General features: G+C 36.9%; 1 protein-coding gene across 2 annotated transcripts in view; it reads right to left on the reverse strand.

The window, feature by feature from the left end:
- Positions 1-363: 363 nt before the first annotated feature.
- Positions 364-26226, reverse strand: part of LOC149076738 (inactive dipeptidyl peptidase 10-like) — a 131136-nt gene continuing 105273 nt past the window's right edge. For both annotated transcript variants that reach the window (XM_089244377.1, XM_089244376.1), the window contains exons 12-21: positions 19090-19242; positions 18804-18883; positions 18462-18691; positions 16927-17022; positions 16725-16800; positions 16414-16608; positions 15776-15933; positions 11619-11756; positions 7924-7997; positions 364-7668 (exon numbers count right to left, since the gene is read on the reverse strand). In XM_089244377.1, the coding sequence (XP_089100503.1) occupies positions 7522-7668; positions 7924-7997; positions 11619-11756; positions 15776-15933; positions 16414-16608; positions 16725-16800; positions 16927-17022; positions 18462-18691; positions 18804-18883; positions 19090-19242 (1347 nt within the window). In that variant the 3' untranslated portion in view covers positions 364-7521. The remainder of the gene's footprint in view (positions 7669-7923; positions 7998-11618; positions 11757-15775; positions 15934-16413; positions 16609-16724; positions 16801-16926; positions 17023-18461; positions 18692-18803; positions 18884-19089; positions 19243-26226) is intronic.

Below are 26226 nucleotides of genomic sequence, written 5' to 3' on the forward strand. Positions count from 1 at the left end.
AACTCTTGAACGGGACAAAAATATTGCCATTACCGCTATCACGAATGATACGTGTGAGATGTAAACGATATTTACAGTCGAAGAAACACCAAAAATATTTCTTATAAACCAAATTTTGCATTACGTGGCAAAACACCAATTCAGTTATGTGCAACATAAAAAATAGTTAATTCTTATTAAGCGAGTTCGTCTTCACGCGGTTCGACAGTATACACTACCAGGAATATCACGCTATGATCTAATTTTAAACGTTTTTCCCTAGTTGTTGATGGAAATCGATTCAAAAACAATTTATATACATATATATAAAAAAACAAACGCATTAAAAAAAGAGAGAACGAACTCAAGATATTTATATCCAATATCACATATTTATTACAACTTCTCTTTTTTTTGTTTTTTTGTTTTTTTTGCACAGTTATTCTTTTTAAATACACATTTAACATCTGTATCACATGGTTCGGATAAACATTTCAAGTACAAGCATAAAACGCGTTTTTACTTACATCAAAAATCCGACTCGAATAGGAAAACAAATGTAAAAGCTCTAATTATATAATTATGTATAAAACAGAGACACATTCGCGTCACCAAACTTTTCCGTCTCTTCAGCAGCAATCATTTGTCGATAACAACCAAATTGACGAATAGGTAAAATATATTGTATTTCGATGTTTTGCGCTTAAGGACTCGTATATTTTAATGCGGTGAGTTTAGTTCTGTATCGATGAGCATTCGATAAACCAAATTTTGAATAGATAACGAAAAACATGAAATAATTAAATTTTCACGCAAAAACAGATTCATTCCATGATAGATTCGTTCAGCACGGCATGGAATTTAACACAAAAAAGTTCCTTATGGAGTGAAAGATACATAAGCTCAGTTTTCAAAGATGACAGATTTTAAAAAAAAACAAGGGACCTCAAATATTTTTTATTAATCAAAAATTCTTCAGTAACAATTTATTTATCCATTAAATTCGGGCAATATTGGCAAATCATCCGATAGTACGTATTTGTGTGAGACTTTAGATTTTCTGGAGAGACTATTTTTAACGTGTTTTGTGTTTGGGGCACGATCTCATGTGGCGGCCATTGTTTTGAATCTGGTCATTTTACGAATCAACTACAACGACACCAACTCCGGCCATATCGCTATACAGCAATTTAATACCGATCGAGTTGAGTTGGAAATCTTTTCCTCAAGAGAAACTCATGATATACTTCCCTACTCGTCTTGAGTGTGGTGGGGACTTTACGATTGCATATTGAGAAGGCACCGTCTATCCGTTGTTGCTTCAAATCCGGGAGGGAAAGAATTCATCTATGCTTTTCCCTGGGATCGAATATGCCTTTCCCGTGGATCTAACGGTAGCCTTCACGGTGGTAGACGAGCATCTTACTACTGCGTCACTCGCACCCCAATTTACGGATTAACTGAATCTCGGTTGCGATGAATTTGTAGCACGTGAACACTTTACATGTATCCTCTTCGCTCAAGAGGTACATATGTATACTTCATTTTCAACGGTTTTAAATAGTTTCTAATGACTCTTTTTTCAACTTAAGACCTAAGGTGCACACGTGTACCTAACTCAAATGGTCCTGCTAAAAATATCGACCCAAATCAAAGATTTAATTAATAATTGAGTTTTTTCTTTTTAAATGGTATTTTGACATACAATGAATGTAAATTAATCAAAAAAGAGTTTTTATAATAGTCAGGTTTGGCTCAGGTGAGAAGAGGAAACAGTAAAACCTCTCAGTAAAGAAGACATGGAGACAGACATTTTGTCCCTTAACTCTTTAAGTGGTTGTTTTAAATTTTATTGATCCGCACATTAAAACTGCTATAGTAGAAATCACTTACCTTACTGTCAAACGCATCTTTTTTCAACAATAATATTTTTTCCGATTTTATGCAGCTGATAGGTATCCCCCCCCCCCCAAACAGCACAAAAAAATAATAAAAAGACATCCGAGGAAGAGAAATACTCTGGATTTTTCTGTTATTCATACTGTATAGTCTAAGCATATATTTAAGGGGAAAAAAAAAAGTTTCTCTTCTCTGGTTACCTAACTTTGAATAAAAGTTGACTCCACTCACTGGCAGTTGATTCGACAGGCTTATGGGGGGGGGGGGGTGGATGAAAAGCATGTTATTAGGCAAAGACTGCCGCACAGAGCTCCCTAGGCTTGACACTGCCGAAATGATAGGATTTTGAGGATGCGAGATATCTCGGAATCATTGAAACAAAAGGCATCAAGTCAGGCGAGATATCTCGTCTTGTAGTATCTCTCGTAAGGGTTAAATAGAGCTGTCACTTTTCCGAGGTAAATGAATTCTTATTCAAAGGAACGCGAATGATGACATCCTTCCCCTAAATAGACATTATTCGAAGTGTTCTTCAAACAGAGGTTTGACTGTATATATTACGCATGCCCGATGAGATAAAACTGCTCTACGATTTGCAATGTTCACGAGATTCAACGACAACGGCGGTACAATTCGTTCATTAATCCACTCGCGTAATGAACTGTAGATTTTTTGAGTTTTTATGTTAACTACGCGCTTCAATATGATATTTAAAATTTCAAGGTTTGAATGACAGAAAAATGATACAATAGTCACGTCCATTTTTTCGTTACTCTGATTTAAATTCCATGCGACTAGGAGCCATAATCAACAAAAACGTGGAATTGTCATAAATATACATGTTTCAGTTCGTCTCAGGAAACAAATAGATTTTAATCAAGTGAAACAATAGCTGTTTTATGCCTTGATTCTTCAATATTGATACTTTTAAAAAATTTCGAACAATTTTACGTTTTTTACATGCTGTTCCAGACGAAAACTGAGCTTTACATGAACAAACACGCAACTGAAATTAAGAGAAATCAGCAGCGCCGCACGCCGTAATTATAGCGAAGCGCTCGACATAACAAGAAGCAATTAATGAATACCAGCCTCATATTTTACAACCGTAAAAATCTAATGCGTAACAAAGACACATAAACATACACACATATTACATGCGAAAACACCTATTCATGTATATACTTATATATATATATATTTATGCATGTACATACGTGTGTATATTATATATATATATATTTTTTTTCATTGTAAACAACGTATGTCCTAAACACTTTCTACTACACTTCAACATCAACACTCGCCGTTTTCTTTTTTTTTTATATTAAAAATTTCAAGATTAACTAAGTCTCAGAAAAATATAATTTAAAGGAGACGAACCTTCTTCTGATCTAGGAGAAACAAAACATACAGTTTTTAATATTTCAATTTCCTCCATTTCCTTTTTTAGAATCATTTTAAAAGTCAAAAAGCACGAAGCTTGCAAACACGTGATAAATTATATACAATTTGTCCATTCTTATCGCTATCCTAATGATAATTCCTTAAACGTTTGTTTTATTAGGAGCTTCCGAGTACAAAAAAAAAAAAAACTGTTTCAATTGTTTTCACCCATCAACCTAGAAACCATTTTTGAATCACTTGAAATATTATTTTCTTTTTTTGTGAGGTATGAATATTATTATTTTTTGTATGGTCCCTGGGCCACATAATTTTTAACTAGTAAAAAAAATTTCCATGCACCGTCATGATAACGAAAGAAAATTCATTTTTTTACGACAAAAATTGATTGAGTTAAGGTTGGAGCGCCACGATGAGAAATGGGGGTTATACACTAAACTATTTTGGTTTTTATAATTTTGACGAATATTAAACTTGATCACCAACGCCTCACAACTCTTAATGCCATGGATGAAATCAATGCTTATTGAATGAAATCTCAAGAATATTATATTGGTCATAATTACTTGATACAGTATTAGATTGAATAATTTACAGTACCGTAAACTGGGATGACTTGGTGGGTAGACTTAGGTACCTACTCTTATTTCTTAATTTAGATGACACTAGCCGGTGTAAATGAAATAGAGAAGTGATTCCAAGTCTAGCCATCACCGAGGAGTAGTTTTCTGTGGTTCCCAACTTTCGAGGCGCAAATGCGAGCCGATCTCTCCGTTAAAAAGTCTCGCCAAAGAGAGCAGCAGCCCTACAATGGTACAATTATTTAATTATTAAAAAATTGACGGCAGCACTTCACATAAGAAGCAATAAACAGATGTAAACTTCACGTTAGGTTCACAATACATATACCATATTCCTACATGTGCCAATGCGTTAGAAATTCCGTAGAGGAATATGTCCTACGTGCATGTACGGTTAACTATTAGTAGCCTAGACACCAGAGTAAGCCTTCATGATTTAAAATAGTTCCTAAATCTCATAGTTATTCAGACCACTTTTATCAGTGTTTATCACAGGTTATCAACCTGTGTTTTAAGGTTTCATGAAAACATTGAAAAACTTTGCTTGCAGTACATCTTATAGTCTTGATAGAAGTTTGCTTTGATAGAGAGGTATAGCTATTGCTTTAACTGTAGATGATAATTAATGTGGTTTGTTAAATACTGGTTGTTTTATTAGTGAAATGCTTTATATTTTCGGGGTTACTTGAAGATAATATTTCATGTTCGTTACTGTCACACACAGTTATACGGATGCCACGAACGTGTAAGAAAATGTTTGGCTCCAGGGCCTATAGAAATTACATAGAAGATGAGATTAACTTTTTAATTAATTTAAGATATTAACACCAAAACAGGCCTCTTCGACTAGGCGGATTTGTACTGTAGCATAAAAGAATAATGCTTAATGCATTATTCATGTATTTACATATCTTTTTATTCGTCTCTGATTACTTTTAGTTGAGTGAGATGGAAGCATGCGCTTCGAAAAGCGAAATGTCAAGACAATAGTCACCCCCTTCATTAGACTATGCCTTCATAGACTATGCCTTCATTTTTCTCTATTAAATATAATATGTTACAAAACAATTATCCTTACCTAAACAAAAATACCACTCTCTCTCTATCTCTCCCAAGTGTTCGTGGTGCAACTTTTAGTAAAAATTGTTAATTCATAACGGAGATAACACAAAATATGTCCAAAATCTGTACCCAAGTCACCCCATTATACAGTAATTGGTTAGATATGAATTTTTATGAAGCCCCAAAAGCTTTTCTGGAATGATGCCTTTTCAGATGAGAAAAATGTCTAGAAAATCACAACTTTTGGTCAAAAATCACAAATCTCGCTCAGTTTTGGTCGTTAAAAGAATGGATCTTTATTTCGCATAAGATAATTTGGCTTTTCATAAGATGTAACTAATAGAAACAAAAAGCAATAAAATAATTAAATGTCTCAAATTTTGAGGAACTTTTCGATGTGAACTATCAAGATGATGTGTAAAAACGTTGAAATTATTTTTATGATCGAAAGTTTGACCGTTAAGGAATTAGTTATTGGATAACAATAAGAGAAGACAACCTGTATATACTGAAGATGCTTCCTTATACTTGTACCAACAAATTTTTACTTCGTTTGACTTTTTATTATGTGTTTGATTCCATGTAACAAATGAAAAATATTCAAATTATGTACATAACACATCATACATTTTAACGCGTGCGTTTTTTTAACCGCTTAAATTTGACATCAGAGCTGTTCGGAAAAAAAGAAGAGGTTTATAATATTGATAATCAGGTTCCTTATGAAGGTTTGGTGAATTTCGGAAATGCGGTAAGCACAGATCGTGAAGAAAACTCGTCTCCGGTTTTGCTGAGCGATCCATCGACATCCGATTCTTGCGAAGCACGTTTATAACGAAATCATAACGCAGCTGTGAAATACAAAGACACGTCAATAACGGTATACAAAGACACTTCATATTTCTCATACAAGTAGAACGCCGCCCCACGAAGTCTTTTTTTCTTTTTATATCAATGTTTAATCTTCGTGGAGCGTTGTTTGGTTGTCGGTCGGTGTGTAGTATGTCGCAAAAGGCGGGCAACCACGACCAAGTTGTAGTAGAGCAATTTACTCGCAGCCAAAGATCAGTCGTAGTGGATGGCTGAGGCGTTGTGACAACAACGGCTCTCTTTTTGTCCCCTTTCAAGTTTCTCGTCCGTTGTTCACAATTCTCGTGAAGTTTGTCTTAATGCTCACCCTTTAGTATAAGGCACGTCAAGTTTAAAAAATTCAAACACTCTCCGCGATTTAGCGAGAAGAAATGATTCGATAAGCAGACGCACTTCATCAGACAGATCATACTTCTCCGTCTCTTTCTTTTGCGCAGATATACATGATCGGTTCACGCTCATCACCCAGCACCACTTAACTTAAATGTTCCCCCGGACATCCATCTACCCACACGTTTGGTTTTGGGACAAGCTCCGATGCCCGATGTAGTGGGACAATCACTTATTATAAAACAAACGTTAGAAACGAAAAAAAAATCTTAAGGGTTTTTGAAGTACATACAGGAATCAGCAAGAAGTAATGTTTATGTCGTAAAAAAAATGTGGAAGTGACAGTTTTGTACTCGAATTTTTTCCGAGTTGCCTTCATTACGTTGCAGAATATGCTAAAAATCGTTCTTAGAGAAACGAAGCGGATTCTCGTAAGCGGGATAAACGAAAAGAAACAACATCTGCATGACAGCGTAACGTTGAATTTTGAGTACGCGAATGAGCACTCGAGGACGAATGTACAAATTCGTGCTATTATAACGATAAGAAAATAAACTAACACCAATACGTGGTTGTTAGAGATATGCAATGGTCAATTGCACGTTATTTTGTTTCGGCTGAATATTATACAGGAATGAATATTGAGCAATGATATACCTTCAAGACGGATACTATAAATTCCGCGAGTCGATTCGACTCAACAAGCTACAACTTAGTTGAATGACCTAGTTGTTGATAAACGGAATGCTCATGATCGAATGTTACGTTATTTTATGTTTATGTTTTAACATTTATCTCTTTGCAGAGGTTTTTCCCCCCAACAGAAATCATTTAATAATTTTTTCATTAAAATACCTCTTAGTTCTTATACACTTAGAGCTTTGGTCCATAACACTGTATTTCCGTCGTTTTCGAGTTTACACGAAAACGAAGAAGCACGACATACTCTGCTTTTAATCGAAATTTCATTAGTCTTTTTTTTTAGGCAAGGGGGAAAAATGTGACTTGAATACCAATTAATGTTTTTGTTTAATTGAATTGAATTTATGAAACAAATTACCGTTCCTCCACATTTTCCAAGCCATCATTTCCTCAGAAACGTTTTCATGTCATCTGCTCAGAAATTTGGCTGCGCAGAAAAAAACAATAACAAATCAATCAATTACATGATAAAAAAGATAAAAAAAAATTCGTGAGTGAGCTCAAGATCAGTTAGATCTCCACCGATTCTTTCCATGAAAAATATTCAGAGCTGAATTCGTGAAGCTCGTAAGTGAAACAGGCCACGGATACATTACAAAATAAACGTCGTGTTCCATGGCTCATGCTAATTACTCTCTCTCTTTCTCATTTTCTCTCCGGTTAAAGAAAAAAAAAAAGAAATTCAGCCGAAGTGCTATCTTTCGTTGCCGTCTTTTTTAAGCACATTGATATCGTAGCCATTACTTCGCTTTATGTGAAAACACTGCGACAAAAATTCTTCCATAGTCCTATAAAGATGTTTCTGCACGTTTCGTAAGGTGTGATCTTCGTCTGGATATATCTGGAAAAAAAAAGGAAACGGGTGAACAAATTACATGGCTATTGTGTCTCGATGAATGAGAATAAGAAGAAAAGTTTTCGGTTAATTCAAACGAGTGACTTCTTATTGTGAAAATGCGACTATCTTCTTCGGGAAACGAAATAAATAGGATATAAAGGCACTTGAAAGCTCGAAAACAATTCGGATGTTGACTTTGTTTTCGTGCAATAAAAGCAATAATATTTTACGCTTTTACGGAAAGATGAATACACATACCTGGCTGTGGAATATGACTCCTTCTTCAATAAGCGCTTTCATGAACATCGCCGAATGTTGAAAATGAACTTTATCTGAGAGAGTAAAACAGACGAGATCAATGATATATTTTAAATATTTCTCAGATAAACTTGCCACAATGACATTTCGATACAAATACTCGATGCACTTCAAAAATACTGAAAAGGGTCTTCATATATGCATATCTTGAATCTATTTAATATTCGATTACTGATTTTTACTTACTACTGGCTTTGTTTTAGATAAAAGTTTGGCTCGACTTCAATATTGTATTTTTCAGTCAGCTTTGGTTCTCGTATATGACGCGTAATCTAATTTTACGTCCACTCATTCAACTACTCATTCAACGAAACAGAAGATCTGAAAAGTCTGTATAAAATTATTGTAAGGTTTGTTCCGATAAGGGTAGGACGGATTTTTTGATGTTTTATAAATAAATAGAAAGAAATGATCAACTTTTCAATTATCACTGGACAATAATGAAATCACTTTCGACATGAAAATATACAAATCCTCATGGTTCTGACTTGTTGAACACGAATATCATCTTGAAAATGTTTTATTGCCTCTTGTTTTTGAGATGTTATCTGCGACTTATAGAGTTTAGGGGCTGCAAAACAAGATAAAAATGATTGGATTACATTTTGACTTTAAAAACATGGCTTTAATTTACATTTTAACTTGAACAAAATTTTAAGCTATTGCTTTGTTAAATCCTCTAAAATTCAGACATCGAACCCTCTGGCCTAGAGAGCCTTCAAAGGGCTCGTAAAGGCCTTTTTAATTGTTAATAAGATAATATCTCAAAAACAAAAGGCAATAAAACATTTTCAAGGTGATATTCGTGTTCAACAGAGCTCTGGCCTGTAGAGAACCAATGTACAGAACCATTTCTCCCTCCACAATCCAAGAGAAGAGTGCAGGCGGATCTGGTGCCCCGACCGCTGGACCAGAGGACGTTAAATTCTTGTTTTAAAATTATCTAAAATTACATGTGAGAGGAATAATGCATGCTTACACAGCTGAAGGAGTATCTATAGTATCGGCCCTAGGTAGATAATTGGTTCTCTTAGAGCCCCAAACTTTGGTTGCCTGGGGGCGTACTTGAAATTTTTTGCAAGACGATAGTGCCCGCTATCCTCTAAATTTACTGTCGAATCGTTTTTCTATGACCATGAGTTTGATAGTCATTATCGTATACCAGTGTGAATCTGGTGTGTACCAGAGTATTCATAGACACTGGGGGGGGGGGAATGAAAACTCCGTTTTAGAGGGCTGGAAAGCTGTTTTTGCACTGGGCTGCAAAATACTTAAGCCCAACCTTCTTTTCAAAATATTTGTATTGTTTTTTCAGTATTTTCATTATTTGTATTCTTGCCAACCGTTCACACGGTTTTAGCCCTGTAGGCGAAATAAATGATTTATTAAAAATTTTCACTCTACTGCTGGATGTAGATCTCCTCTAAATATTTCCATTTTACTCTGTCTGATTCTTTTGCTATCCAGTTAACTCTGGCCACTTTTTGGATCTTGTCGATCCATCTTGTTTGGGAACGCCTTCTCGGACGTTTAACATCAGGGGGGGGGGGTTACAGATCCAGAATACTTGTGGTCCATCTGTTGTCTTGTCGTTTTGCAATATTTCCAGCCCATTTCCATTTTAGACGTTTGTTTAATTCTTTCCATGTCACGTAGCTTTGTGTGGTTCCTTATCCTAGTGGTTCGTTTCCTGTCCTCCTTGTGATGCCGCTGTGGTGGTCGAGTGGTTATAGTGAAAGACTCGCGATGCGAGGATCCGGGTTCGAACCCCACAGTGGTGGTCGGCTGAAGTTGGTTTTCTGTGGTTCCCAACTTCAAGGCGCGAATGCGAGCCGATCTCCCCGTTAAAAAGTCTCGCCACAGAGAGCAACAGGCCTACAACGTTACAAAAATTCAATCATTACACTTCACTCACAATTTGAAGTATAAATGGCAGCACTGAAATATCAGGCACAACACTAGCTACACACTCAGACTGTTAGGTGCACTCACTTTGTTCCAGACTCTGCCACGAAGCTGGGCTGGAAGAGATCTCGGCAACGGGATAAGTCCGGTGGCAGAGACCCTGGCGTTCATTCATTCATTGTCCTCCTTGTGATGCCTAGCATACATCTTTCCATGCTCCTTTGTGTTGTCTGTAGCCTTTGTAGTGTCTTGCTTGTGAGCGTTCATGTTTCAGCACCATAAGTCAGTTTTCTTTTCAAGCATAATGGCATGTGGCTCTTCAAAATTCAACAGCCTTTTTTCCCAAAAGTGCTCCATCCGATCCTGGTTCTTCTGTTTATTTCATTGAGGATACTGTCGTCCATGGCAATTTCTTGTCCCAAGCATACATAGCTTTGCATTTCTTCCATCTCTGAATTGTTGAGAAAAATTTTCTTCTTCGAAGCATATTCTGTTACATTTATTTACTACATACTTTAGTTGTGTTTCAACTTATTATATTGCGTTATTATGTGTGTATTGGGATTTCAGAGAAGGGCGTATCCAATCCAGCTTTTTTACTGCCGAATTCGTGTTAAGCACACCGAATTACGTAAGAAATGACCAGTTCTGTTACAGGCGCAAACTTTTGCGAAATTTGTTGCTAAGTGTTATAGAGGGGAAGGAAGAAAGAAAGCAACGTGCTTTAAGACAGGTGATTTCTTGGTGTCCGTCTGAACTGAAAGAGATATATTACATATATATATTTCTTATGGTCCAGAAGCCCACTCTCGGAGGCTGCTAAATAATCTCTTTCAATCCTGAAAGCGTTTTCCCGAGTCATGTCAAAAGTAATCAATCTTCCGCGCTATTAATCAACCCGTGGCTGCTGAGTTTCGGAAGAGCTTTTTGTTCGGTGGAATTGATCTCCCATGAAAATTAACGCCTTTGCTGTGTATACCAAAAATTTATTTTTGCTTCATTTTCCACCGTGTCAAAAACAATTCTTTAGTAGAATTAATTTTTCTCTGTTGTTTCACTTTTTCGCCGCAATGTTGCTTCTGACGCCTTAAATCACGTCGTCTCCAAGAATGATCTCCAATCTTAATCAACACCACCGATTTCTCAACGCCAAAAACACATGGTATCATCTCAAGCCAATACTACCACCAATACGTCGAACTCTTCAAATTTTCGATAAAATATTTAAATTATAGGTCCCACAAATAATGAGGACAAGCAAAATTAGTATCGTTTATCATCTCATTTCAGTTAATTATTGTCTTTAGAATGTGTCTATTATAGAGATTTGTATTCTAAAAAGAAACCCCTCCCCGTGGTAGTACTTTTTATGGTTCCGCGGGAATGTAGCCTACAGAATTGGAGGTAGAGCGACTAACACAGAATTTTCGATCACTAGAATTTTAGCGAGCTACGAGTAGAATTGATTGATATTGTGGTCTGAATTATTTTTCAGAAAGCAAAATTTTAAGACGAATATATGAAAATTTAAGTATATATTACATTTCATAAAAGCAAGAAAATATTATGGCGGCAATAAATTGAGGAAGTCCGATCATTCACACAGGAATCTCTATCAGGGATTGAATATTGGCCAAATAAAAGAATGAAATTCTTGCCATAATGAAAAAATTTCCTCAAAAATCTAAACGTGTTAAAGCAGGGAAATGGGAAAATGATAAGGAAATCACCGTCGGTGGTTCCGTGGATGATCAGAATTTTCTTGCCCCTGAAGCGCTTTGCTTTTTTAAGCAGGTTTGATTTGATGTACCCCAGGTAGTTATCTGCAGCCTCTGGGGTTCCCATATACCGCTCTGTAAAAGCCGAATCTGAAAAGAAATAAATGGAAAGGTTTCGTTATTTTGTTCTCGAATTTCCCGATAAATATATGAGAAAGAATTCATATTCACTGAAATCAATTCATTAATCAAACAGATTATTAGAAATTGAACGGTCTATGTGTGCTTTTTTTTAATTTTTACAGAAGACACAATTAAAATCATCGCTGAATTAGGAGACACTTTTTTCCTAGAAGTAACGTAGACCATTATTCCTTCAAACCTGTGGTCGATGCGGGAAGGCAACTGAAGAAAAAAATGAATGCAATGGTGACATAGACCGTTGTTTCAATTATAGAACTCACGATTGCAGCTATGTAAGGGGCCATAGCGACGATATTTGTTGGTTTCTGCAAGAACTTACTTTAGGAACATATAACAGAAGCTACATAGAGTGTTATTGAGTCAAAAACTCGATTTCACATAAAATGTTACGCAGACCGTTATTTGACCGAATCCTTCAATTGCCGATTTCATTGTCGAAGAGTGATTTTGCCTAGAAGAAGACAATACTTCGAATAAACAAACTTTTAAATTCGACGCCAGGCAAAAAAATGCTATTGAATATGTTTTGCCTACTTTTTTTTCCTTCCCTTTCATGCGCATCGTTAGAGATTGAAGTTTCACGAGCAACATTACGTTCCGTACCTTGCAGCAGATTTCTGACAACAGAAATTGTATAAGGAGATAATGTTGAAAGGAGGTAATAACTCTTTTTTAGGATGTCAGTTGCTGTTTATCTATTAATTTATTGCTATCCTTAGAGGATATGCTCCAAGGAAGGGAACAAAATGTTAGTCCTCTGCAGATTAACGGAAAAGCACTCGCATGGACTGCGAGGCATGTGAATTTCATTTCCGAAATTCATCTCCGATTGGTATCCAGTCTTTCACACTGTGTATGAAGTGGAGGAGTCACATCGTGTTCCTCTCTACATACACTCTTTTGCAAAAAAAAAAATTATCATCATGAAGAAAGTGACTGTTTTTAATTGAAATTAAATATGTGTAAAGCTCATACACAGATAATGAAATTATTAAAAATTCAAAGCCGTAGGACCCAACAATGGATAAAAATTGCACATTGAATATTCAGATCAGTAATTGATGACCGACAGGCCGAGAATATGCACTCTTTTGCAAAAAAAAAAAAACGAAGCACCCCTAAAAATTAATCCGATCATCTCAAAATTATCATAGACACTGGCGGCGATGCATGCTTGTATACGTCGATGTAAGGAGTGTTAAAGATTCCTAATCTCATCTTGCGATACGTTCTGCAAGACATTCATAAATTGTTGCTTCAGATTTGTACATTTTGGTGGGCCCGAATCTAGTAGCCTACCATGTTCCATACATGTTTGATTGGTGGAAAGTCCGGTGACCTTGCTGGCCAAGGAAGGTCATCAACAGCGCTGAGTCAGTCCAGAAATATGTGGACCGTATTTGGCCTGGCCTTATCTTGGTTATATTTCCCCAGGATGACGTGCCATGAAAGGTGACCTCAACACGACCCACGCGTAGGGAGGGGATGCTCATATTGGCACGTAGCTCATTCGTGAACACTGGACGCAGGCCTCAGAGTGAACCAACCTTCTTCGGAAGGAAACGATTTCGGGGGTGCCCAGAACCTTGGTATTTGGGATTCCAAGCTCCCGGACCCTGGATATTATATATTCGTCATTAAAATTGTCATTAAAACGAAGACATGACATTAATTAAAATATAAAGTACGGGAATGTTTGAAAATATTAAAATACCGTATATTTTAACGCGAAAGCAAAAAAATAATAAAAAATCAGAACTGATGGCGATTCGAAATTAATGAATAATTGAAAAACTATTGGAAATTCAGATTTTCCGATAAATTATTCCTTGATTGATGAATTATCATAATTAATAAACATTTAGAAGTAAAGGAAAATTATTACATAATTAAAAAAACTAAAGGTGGATTTACATAAATTAATGAAAATTGAAGATGGATAAAAATTAATGCAAATTTAGAATTTACGAAAATTCAAAATTTAGAAGGAATCAAACAATGAATAAAATTAAATCAAGATTTACTATACGTTATTATATAATTTATACAAATTGGAATGAATGAAAATTCTGAAATTGATGGAAAACAATCCCATAATGAATGAAAATTTGGAACTCGTGAAAAGTCAAAACGAATGAAAGGATTGATCTCAATTTAAAATCAATGAATAATTCCAAAACTACTGAAAATTCATATTTAATGAAAAATAACTAGATTAATGAAACACCGGAATTAGTGAAATTAATAATTTAATTTCAGATTTAATGAAAAATAATTCTTTCACCGATCAATGAAATATCATAATTAATGAAAATTCAGAATTAATGACAATTCAAAATTTGGAAACAATCACACATTTAGAGGAAATTCGGTGTATCAATGAAAATTCCAAAATTAATGAATCCCACAATGAATTCTGAAATTCACGATCCCATAATGAATTCCGCAATTACAATAATTCTATAATGAATGAGGATTTAGAGCTAATGAAAAGTCATAACTAATGAAAGAACATTAATATTTAATATTAATAATAATTTCGCTAATCGCGAGTAGCCGTCCTATTGGTGCCAGTTGTACACAATTCTAGTTTCGCAGTAGAAACGCGCGCTATGACCAAAGTTAATATTCATTGGCCTTGAAAAGTGAATCATTTACATACTTGGTGTAAAGGAATTTGCAAGCAAAATTTTGAGATGATCGGATTAATTTTTAGGGGTGCTTCGTTTTTTTTTTTTTGCAAAAGAGTGCATATTCTCGGCCTGTCAATCAATCCTTTTAAATTGACTTTCGTTAGCGCTACGTTCATGATTGGTATGTAGCAAACAGGTTATAATCACATTATTTCTCATTATGCATAAAAAGGCTGTTAAAATATATAATCGTCTGAAAATGTGCAGAAAGAGATGTATCGAGCAAACGACATTTTCAATTTCACGTTGTACACATGTGCCGAAAAGTTAAGGACGGAGTACATTTTTAGGCATTTTGAGAAAACTATGTGTGTCATGTACATGATACGTACAAGCTTGCATGTTTGTCGCTATTCCTGCATATGTTTCTTAATACAGTCGATCCCCCCCCCCCCCGTATTTCAGCTTTTTTTCCTTTATTGGAATTTTTTTTTTTGCAACACTCAGTAATCGTCATTCCTGTGTTATGTGTTTTCTATACAAAATTTGAGTTGTGTATGTTTAGGATGGCTCGCTAATGACATTACTGTCATCACTAGAGCCAGCTCCCAAGAGAGAAACAGTCACCTCTAGTTGGATTAACCTTTGGCCACAATATGTGCTCCAGGACACAATCATTTATACAGAAACAACTGAAGAGATTATAAAAGACAGTTATCACGTTAGGAAACAGGTGGGTGGGGAAGAGTTCAGTGATATGGATATAGAAATTGAACAGCTAATAAATATCAATTCAGAGATATTGAACGAGAAGGGATTAATGCAGTCGACTGCTCCGGAAACTGAAGCGGTACCAGGTGAAGAAGATCAAGATAAAGAAGTAGAAGTTCACCATGAGTAACAGCGAAAGAGCTTGGCACGTTCAAATCAGCAATAGATTGTTTTCATGACATAGATCCCTCTATGGTAAGCTCTTCACATGTAGAAAAATTGGTAGAGGAAGCCTTGTCGTCATATTCCAACATACTTGATGATATGAAGAAGAAACGACAAACAAAAATCACAATGTTCTTTCAGGAAACATCGCCAACAATCACTGCACCCTCTTTTACATTCTCTTCTACCCTCTGCGTCACCCTGTTCATCTCATGCTGCTCAATAAACGAGATATATAAAAAACCTATAGTTTTGGTTATTCGCGGATTTCCCGTATTCGCGGTCACCCCGGAACGTAACCCCCCGAATACGGGGGGGGGGGGGGGGCGACTGTACGTGTAAAAAATTCACTCGCGAAATTTTTGAACGTGTGTATAAATGAAGAAGTTAACTCACCGTAGTAAAGCCAATTGGTTATTGGAGATACGGATATCGCACACGTAAAAACTGTGTTTTCGACAGACAGAGCAGATGCGGCCGTATATCCGCCGTATCCCCATCCCCAGATAGCTATTTGGGCTGGGTTCACGAACGGCAAGTTGTCACGTAAATACCTGTAAAAACACAAGTAAAAAACGAATGAATAATGATTTTAAAAAAACTAGTCTTAACTGCGGGATTAACTTTTGCAAGTTATAATTCAATTAGCCTTCTCTGAGCATTTGATAATCTTTCCATTAATATTTCGAGCTCATTTTATTCGTTACGGGTGGCCATCATACTTCTGCATGGCGCCAATAAATAATTCCTCGAAATTTACATACTTTCCATACTCAACAAACGCTATGTCAGTCATATCTGATCGTTTGCCAACTACGACGAACTTCACCTTTGTAACTTCATTTTGGAGATGAATATCACGTGTTATCAGCAAAATTATTTAAAATTCTTCTTGCCGAACTTGTCACAAGTTTGAATAAAATGCATCCAATGCCCTTTGCCGATAATTGAGGGTAGTATTTCCGTTCGTGAACAGTAATGTTTTCAAGAAAAAATTCTCCCACGAAAGAATCGAATATGAAACAGACACAAACCTGACGACTTCTATTTGATCTTCGACCTCAGCCGTACCGAGATGATAATAAGTTTCGTGGAGAAACTTGTCACCCTGGAAGCCGCTCCCTCTACCATCGATCCAAGCGTAGATATAGTTGCGATGACTCGACAAGTAAGTGCCCCAGTTGATGCTGAACTCGTTGGTTACAAGCTGGCTGCCAGGAGCTCCACATCTACAAGTATAAGCATTTTGAATGGACTAGCGGATATGATGCAGAATCGAAAATATAGAAGAAAAATCTCAATAATTTCTGATGATAAGGGATCAGTTATTGATGACAAGACTTACCCTTCCACTATGAGTGGGTAGAGTAGAACTTCATCTTCGGCAAGACCAGGTGGCAACAAAAGTCGAACTTGAGCTCCTGGGAAATAAGATTGAAAGCTGGATGAAGTACTTCTCATAAGCGATAAACAATCAATTCTAGTTTTGAACTCGCGTTGTTCATTTTGAGTCAACCAGGATAGCATCTCTAGTTCAAAATACTCACTGTATCCGGATGCTAAAGAAACTTGGAACGTCCTCATTTGCGGGAGGGTCATCTCCTGTACTCTTGTTCTCAAATCGTCATTTCCGTCTAAAATTTCTGTAAAGAAAGCGGAAGAAAACCAGGGGCTCATTCTCAATTTCATTTTTCTCCCCTTCCAAATATATCATCAAATCATGAAATTTCCCAATAAAAATATTTTTCCTTGAACAACTACTGTACTGAAATTGTACAAACATTACAGGTTATATTGGTTTTTTTCTATCTACATAGAAACGATTAAAGAAACGGCAAAATTATATTATTTCAGTCGTAAAAGAAGTCAGTTTAGGAATAATTATTATTTCATTTTTTCTCCACATTTATGTCGGGGAGACCGGGGTTAGTTGGATAAGAGGTAAGTTGGCACGCAACTTCTTTTTTCTACCGCGGTAAGCACTAAGTGCTACTCAAACCGCCTGAGGGTGTTGCATCATTAGTTTGTGTGTGTGGTGATGGGGTGTTGTCACTGCAGTTTCAGTGAGGTGGGAGCTCCGAGAGTGGAAGGACAGTAAGAGAGAGTTTTCTGTGATTTCCTCTGCCAGAAAAGTTTTTTTTCACTTAAAGTTTGTTATTCTGTGAAGTCCAGAATAGGTCGAGGCGTTTTCAACGATTGTGATGGGTAGAGTGATCGATAGTGATTATATTCAAGTGCTGGAATGCTTCATAGAACATTTGTTGAACAGTGAGGCAGCCCTCTTGTTTAGACATTCATGTTGTGGCAAGTTGGCATACAAAAAAGAAACGTGTCATACGCCAATTGACCTATTTGGGAAAACCGCAACAAAATTAAGCGAAAATTACAGCCACCAGTTCAAGTGAGCGATCGACCTACATTCTTGGTGGACATAAAAGCTGTGAATGATTACTTCCTTGTACTTTTTTTATTTTTGTAACTTTTCTTTCTACATTCACTTTATTCTTCAAAATATTGGCCGCTTAACAGGCACATCTTTCAGTTCGGCATTGTATTGAAATAAAAGTTTTGTATTTACTAGCTGTTACGTTTATTCCTCAAATCCTATTAACCATCATGCTATGCAAAACTTACACTAGGGTTTGTGCCAAATTGCGTCACATCTAAAGTAAGTTGACATAGTTGGAACAATTTTGAAATAATTTTTTATGATTTGCTCATACAATTCTGTGATATTTTCATGATTAATTTGTAGCCAACTCAAATTGGCTGTATTACCGGAAATAAATAGCAAAATTACAGAAACTAAAAACTATACCACATAGCCCAGGACTTGCCTATTTGAATACATATAAATTTCATTATCTGAGATGGGAGTAGCAACAGCTTAATTTACAGCATGCATCTTGTTAACAAACATTTTCTACAACAAAACCAAGCTTCTATAAAACAACTATTCATTCTACAGATTTCTTTTGCTAGTGATTTTCTATTATTTATTGATCGGGACAAAAATTCAGGTCAAATATAAAACTAAATGAGACAAAACTAAATGAAAGAACTTGATACGCATTCTTTTTACCGAAAGTGTCGTTGTATATGGATCTTATTTCGATTCTCGGGACACCGGGACCCAGACATTCGAAAACATAGAATTCGGAACTCGGACTGAATACGGCGTTATTGTACAGACAGGCATAACCTTCGTCGCAGGTCAAACATTTCGTGTACGTCGTGAACCTGGCTTTCTTTCCAGATACAGAATACAGATGCCTCTCTCCCGGTCTGTTTTCTTTCGTCGCAATGTAATACCTGGAAGAGATTGGCATTTACTTTAGGTATTCGAAGATGAACCCACACGAATATGCGAGTTGCTGAACGGGCAGACAAGACATTCTGTTGTGGGGGGGGGGGGACTACTTACGCGGTGTTGGTCCCCTCGTGATACGCCAAGATTTTAACTATGTCGTATCTTCCCTGCGTCAGGTAGTCCACATGGCGTGACTGCAAAACAAATAGGAAATGAAATTGAATAGGCCTACACTTTAAACTGAAAAAAAATTGAAATTTTATCTTTTCTTCTTTAACAATTCAAATTTTCTCAAGATACTGATGTTTCTGAAACTCTGTTTTTGAATTTTCATTCGATTTCAAGCAAATAAATAAATGGGTACAACGGAAAAAAAGTGCTCCTCATCGTCAGAACTTACATCATTGTATGCAACAGCTACGTGGCGGTAGTGTCCGTGCATTCCTTCGGGTAACGGCAACTTCAAGAACCAGCACCTTCCTCCTTCGCCGACTACTGGCGAGTCGTAGAGATCGACCCAACCTTTTCTGCTGGGTGGGCGCTGCTCGTATATCTGATTGGGGAATGAGAAGACATAAATATAAACTTTTGAAAAATGTGGTAAAGCATGTACAGATTATTACATAAAAGTCTACGACACGTATTCTACGAATCCTTCAACCATTAGTATCATGAAGTTCTAAAAACGTACACGATGTAATCTTTGAGCTAATCTTTCTCTCTCACCAGTCAAAAAAAAAAGTGCACCAAAGTGAGTGCTACGAGCGAGCTAATTTGGTCACATTTTTCCACAGAAACCTACATAATTTTTAATTCAGACTACTCAAATACATTTTCCCACATAGGGTGCATGATAAATTAGCCTAAAACTCAAAATATAAACATTTTCGGTTTGGTTAAGCACGTGCACACAAAAAAAGTTTGACGGGAAATATATGAAAATCATATTTGGTACTTGCTGTTTCCATGTTATCCTCCACACCATTTTGAAGTACGTCGAGAACTTAACATCAACGATTCTGGTGACATTTTTGACCTCACTACCGCTTTTTAACAGCGAAAACAAGCCCTTCGACGACCATCTTGAAGCTACACACAAGCGAGCAGAGCGGCGAAATCAAAATATCTTGAATGCGCTGCTCTTGAATGCGTGTTTGATTTCGCTGCTCGGATCTTTTCCCCCATCGTTGTGTCGCTCTCCGTCTCTCTATCTGTTCAGCCTAAGGTGACACCATTTCTATCGGAATATCTAGACTTAATGGCGAGCAACAAGCGATGAAATATTGGAAAAGTTCAAAGTCATATTGTTGCCAAAGTTTTTAATCGCCAATTCCGCAAATAACCTTCCAGCTACAAACAGTAAAATTTATCAAAAATTTGTCCATTGCACCAGTGAAAGATTCTGCAATAAACTATATTGATGTTCTAGTTAAGGAGAAATTTAGCCTTTTTCTTGTTTGCAGTATGTCACTGAAATCAGCGTTTGTCGAAGTAGATATTTTAGTCGACTTTGGCGACGATTCTATTTTGCACTTCACTAATCTCTCAGCACTTGTAGCTCACCATTTGATCCAGATATTCTGAAAAAAAATTTGGTGTCACCTTATGAGATTTATTTCAGTTCTTTCTAAATATGAAGAAATGTTTGTGTGTAGGTCTTGCAGAAACTTCACAAATTTTTATTTTTTTTAGACTTTAAACATTTTTCTTCCATAATCGATTATCCATCATAACTCGAAAACGGTTCGAGATAGGATAGGAAAGGTTTAGTAGGGTGTGTCATGTTCCATTTGGGCTCGTCTATCACTCCCTTTCGTCTGGCAGAACAAGTCGCTTTCACCCTGTGTACATGAATTAACCTTTCTCTGAAACCGAGCAAAACCTCCGATCTATCGCCATGGACAATTACTATCGAATGAGTTGGGCTGGAAGAATGCATGTGTACTAAACAGTCTGAGTGCGTATCTAGTGTTATGTGCGAATTTTAGCAAAGCTATCTATTTTTCAAACTATGTGAAGTGTGATGATTGAATATCTGTACCGTTGTAGATCTGTTGCTCTCTGTGGCGAGAAATTTTAATGAGGAGATCAGTTCGCATTCGCGACTAGAAGTTAGGAACAACAGGATACATCAATTAACATGAGGAGAGAGACCATTTTCATGAGCGTTAAGGAATATCGTTTCGTATGAGAGGCGTATGCAGGAGTAGGCGTTTTACGTTGCTAGATGGCGCGAATTGCAGCAGAGCATTAAGCTCTCGTCTGCATTATGGTTTCTCAAATTCCACAGATGTTGATCAGTCAATGGCAAGATGGTTGCCCGAAAACAACCATTTGAGTAATTTGAATTAATTTCTTTCTATTTAGCTATCGATGCGATTAATGGAATTATTGCGGATATGTCTGGTCTTGGCTATCAAATGATTTTTTCCGAGTGTAAGATGGGCTCCCTCCCCCACATCACGCGTGATCAAGTATTCGTAAAGTCGTAACGTATAAACCCACCTTTAAGTATACATGTGAGAAGAAAATCTAACCATAACTATATGTATAATCTAAGAGAAAAAGAGACGGTACACACCGTGGTGTTATTTTGCGACGACCGTGAGTTCGTAGCGATATGTCGTTTCGGTGGCAATCTCACGCTTCAGAAAAGCACGAGACTAATGATAGTTCGGATTTAATTTGGGGTTGAGACCAGTTCTCACTAATTTCGGCCAAACATTCAGCGGCATGCCATTAGTTACGAACAACCGAATTATGTGGCACAGGGTTACTATGCAATTCCGCAGCAATATTAGTTAGCACATTTGCAGAGGATATGTTTTCAGGATTGTAAGAGTTTCTCTCACGCAAATTTCTGTTTCCCTATACCCGTTTCAGACCTGCGTGCATAGATTTGATCACCTCACAATATCCCGGTTCTGCAACTACCGCATTCGCACGATCCAATATAAATTATTCCAACTAGCCTACAACATTGGCGCATCTTTTGAAATTACGGTAATGAAACGCCGAACCGATATCATTCCCATGATCGCATTACCTCATGTCGAAATCATTAACGCTTATGCACCTTGTTCTCCATCCAAAACCTGTTTCATGAACTATAGCTTTACATTAATAGGTAAAACAATTATTGGGAACAACGTAATGTTTATCCATTAATTTCCTTTTCCCCAGTAAATACAGGATGGGTGAAAAGTCCTGGGCACGTTTCAAAAATTAATAACAAATCAATTAACAAATTGGCATAAAAAGGTGCGACTTGCACTAAAAATACTTATAATGACAGTTTTCTTTTTTCATAAATTGAAAAGTTCAAATTTCGCTCACAGGTGGTGCTGTGATTGTCCCAGGCCCCAGGGTTGGAACTCTGTCAGCCCCACCCTTGTGGGGACTATGGCTACATCCATTTATTGACGTACAATAATTATTCGTTACAGCTAACGGGACCTTTTCTTTTACGGAATTAGAAAAAAAGACTAAGAATTAATAATTGGTTACTTTTGTGAGTCCGGATGAATGATTAGTAATACTCCATAAGACAAATTCATTCACGCACACGTTGTAAATATACATTAGCGATCGGTAGTTTAATTAAATAAGGAGCTTTATTTCGATAACAGCAAACCACAAACCACGTTGTTGCTATGTGACGAGAGAAAAATATGTGTTTATCTTGAAAGGGGAATGGAATTTTCGCACATTCCCCTACACGCATGTATGTACGTAACATATTACATGAATTCCAATCGAGGTGAGATAATGGGGGCCTGCATCAGGGAGATTTTCTTTTTAAATTATCTTAAATACAACGCGTGGTCACCCGATCAAACAAGCTAACCCGCGAAAATATGAAGGAATGCTATACGGTTGCGCAACTAAGTCCTACTCACACGGGGAAACTAAAGTTCGGCGACTGATGAGAGAAACCGTATCCAGAAGACCAAAGCCGCTTGAAGATGTGCTCAAGAGCGAAACTCTTAATGCAGCTTTGCAGAAGACGAACACGTATATCGCTATGGAAACCCTCACACGAGGAAACTGGCGTATTGGCGACTCGCATGCTAGTCCCATGCCAACTTTCGTTGCGAAATCGCCTCGCATTTCTTCATATTTTTGTCATTCGAGTTTGAACGATGGGTGACCCAGCGTTAAATTTAAAATTCATTTTGAAATTTCGGAAATTGAAAAGCATCCAGAGTAAATAAGTAGCAGTTGAAAAGATATTCAAAAAAAGATCACCGAAAAGCATTTAATGAAATTGCGACAGCATTTCATCTCACGGGGAGGGGGTGGGGGTAAATACACAATTTATTTACTTAAATTGATATTATTTTGAAATTATAATGAAATCAGGGGTGTCGGAAGTGTTTCGAAACTGTGGGTGCTCGTCTTTAGTTCTATATTGGAAATTTTAATTTCTAAATCAATTCTGGGGCACTCGGATCCATGCCACCAATTACAGTCGGAGCTTGAGCACCCGCAACGCCTCCGGCTCCGACGCACGCCACTGAATGAAGTGGTAAACCAAGCCAGTCATTTCAACTTTTTCCGGGGGGGAGGTGGGCAAAAACATATATATAGCCTATATAGTATATATAATGGTATATACTATATACCGTTTCTAGGGTATTTTTAAAAGCTATTTCCCCTCGACTTCCCCAATGACGAGCCTGTGGTAAGCACAGTGCCGTCTTAACACATGAGCCCACCCGTGCAGGGCCCCCCGGGGGTTTCAAATGAAGATGTGGGGCGTCACGAAAATTAGATCTGGTAAAAAATTTCAAGAGTAACCAAGTGAATTTGCCAAGTAGGGCCTCAGAAAAAAAACACACATGTGGTTCATAATACTTTTAAGACGGCCCTGGGTAAGCACCTCTAGGAATTTTCAAAATACGGTCCACTTTCACAACATATACCTAAAAAAAGTACATCTTCTATAGGAATGTTCCCCGATTTTCCCGTTTTCTTGGAATGTCTGTAATTTCGGTCAAATACACGCTCATCTGTGTGTGGGAGTATTCGGGGAAAATCATTCCCTGAAACATAAACAATTCATGTTGTTTGTCTCTAGTTTTGCCAACAGTTTGTTTTTTGCCTCTCCGAACCGTAGCTTTCGCCGTTTCATCTCGTGAAACTACCCAAAATCCTTACGTGATAATACTTTAACTAATAAACAATAAACAGATATAATAATAAATCCAACATATACGTACTGAGAGGAATATTTATTGGGGAAAAACAGACATTTTATTGCGAATTTTTTTCCCATTGAAATCACTCAAAAAACAAATGAAATTATAATAAAAAAATTATATAATTTTTTACCATTTTATTGTGATTTCAAAATGATACTTCAAATTATAAATAAAAATCAAACATTTTCCTCTCTCTGAATACTTTCATAATTTTCTTTAACGCGTGAGAGTCGCCAATGAATTGAAAGGGAAAAATAGTACACTATTATATATACCGCATAAATAAAAAATGGAATTAAATCAGAGTGTAATGGATGCTAGAGATAGAAAGAAAGAAAGACAGAGTGAAATTGCAAACGAGATTGACGAGACAGCGTGCACGCTTCGTGGAAGTTAATGTATTGCGAATTAGTTAGCAAAAGGTTAATGATGTGGAAATAGAACTCGGTGAAGAGAGAAATGTATTTAAAAAAGTTCTCTCCGAAAGAGAGAGAGAGGGAAAAATTGCTCGTTTTCAATGACATGACGGATAGCCTCTCGGATTATAATAATATTGATGAACATTCCACTGAATTCTTTGAACCGCGTAGAGAGAAGTTGGTCTCTCGATATGTTAATTAAATATTTCTTGATCGCGCAATAAATTAAAACTTGAATTAATTAAATATGTTTCCTCGATAGCAAGTAATAAAAACTAGTATACAAATAAACACAAATACAACGCCACAACAGGCAAAATGCCCAACGAGGTGGCTGAGAAAAAGATGCCCACAAGAAATATGGATGTCATATATTTCAAAATAATAATAAATTAAGTAAATTAATTAATTATGTAATATAATCAATTAGAATCATATTTGATGTTTTATCACATCGGTGAGAGTTTTCAAGTAGTATTTATTGACTATAGATTTGTTCTTTTTTATATGTTATATTTATTGCGAATTTTTAAATGAATCGTCCTTGTGATATTATAAATCAAGGGTGCACAAGCTCCGGCCAGCGGGCAAGATGTGGCCCGCCGAGGGGGTTCCATTTGCCCGCTAGAAAAGTATCAATACACTTACACAGTAAATATCTGGGTTGACCATATTCCCTTCATAAAAACATGGGAAATTGACAAAAAAAAATTTGCCAAATACAAAAAAGAGTTGCCGATAACGGCCAAATAAATTGCGGAAGGCAAGTAAAGTTGACAATTAGAGCCATAAACATTGTAAATTTGTCAAAGGCAAATAAAGACACCATCTGCAGCCAAAATTTCGTCAAAGTACCGTTGTCAATTCCAGCCTAAAATGTTTTCAAAGGCAAGTGAAGTTGCCAGCTATCGCTAAAATTGCTGAAAAAATAGCTAATAGCGAGAATTAGAGAGCTTCTGTAAGTGAAAATAAATGAAAATGAAATTCACCAAAAGGAGCAGAAAAAATCAATATATATTTGAAAAATATGTAAAACGGGGCCATAGTAAGATGGGGGGGGGAAGCAAATTTCCGGGTGGCGAAATTTAGGGGTGGGTATGACAAATTTTAGGTTGGAACAAAACACCCTCATAAAGCCATCGAATTTTACAATGGTGGGGGCGGCAAATCATGTCCCCCACTCACTAAAATCCTACTTACGACCCTGTGTAAAATGAATGTGTTTATACGACCGATAGTTATATTATCTGCCGCTGTAGTGATCGAGTGTCCCTGATTCGAACCCCACCGTAACCACAGTGGTCGTCGGCTGAAGTTGGTTTTCTGTAGTTTCCAACTTCAAGGTGCGAATGCGAGCCGTTCTCCTCTTTAAAAAGTCTTGCCACAGAGAGCAACAGATCCACAAACAGTACAAATGTTTTTTAATCATAACTCATCACTCACTGCACTTCTGAAATAATCATTGATCATTTTTGTCGCACCACGGTCATTTTCTGCACACGAGGGCTAATTAGACCGGGACCTACAATTTATTGCCGATTCCGAACGGCAGGCTTGTTTTTCATACTCATCGAGAGGTTGGTGCGCTAACCCCTCGATGGGGGACACCCTGCGGTAGCGATTTTTGCTGCGGTCAAGTCGCCGTTTTTTGTTGTACCCCTGCGTCAGGAAAGTTTTCTGACAAGGACGAACTGGGTATCGAACTCGCGATACCTCTAAACATCCTTTGGTACTTAAGGCGAGCATCTTATCGACCGGGCTACCGCGCCCACACTTCTGAAATATAGATGGCAGAAACACAACACTACATACGCACTCAGACTGTTGGGTGCGCGCACAGTTACTCTTCCGTCACAACTCACTAGGTAGTAAATCGCCCATAGACGGTGATAGACCTGAGTTGTGCTCGGTTTG

This window comes from Pholcus phalangioides, unplaced genomic scaffold, assembly GCF_987345545.1.
Source record: "Pholcus phalangioides strain wild (caught in Gottingen) unplaced genomic scaffold, Ppha-v1.0 ptg000015l_1, whole genome shotgun sequence".
NCBI classification, from domain to species: domain Eukaryota; kingdom Metazoa; phylum Arthropoda; class Arachnida; order Araneae; family Pholcidae; genus Pholcus; species Pholcus phalangioides.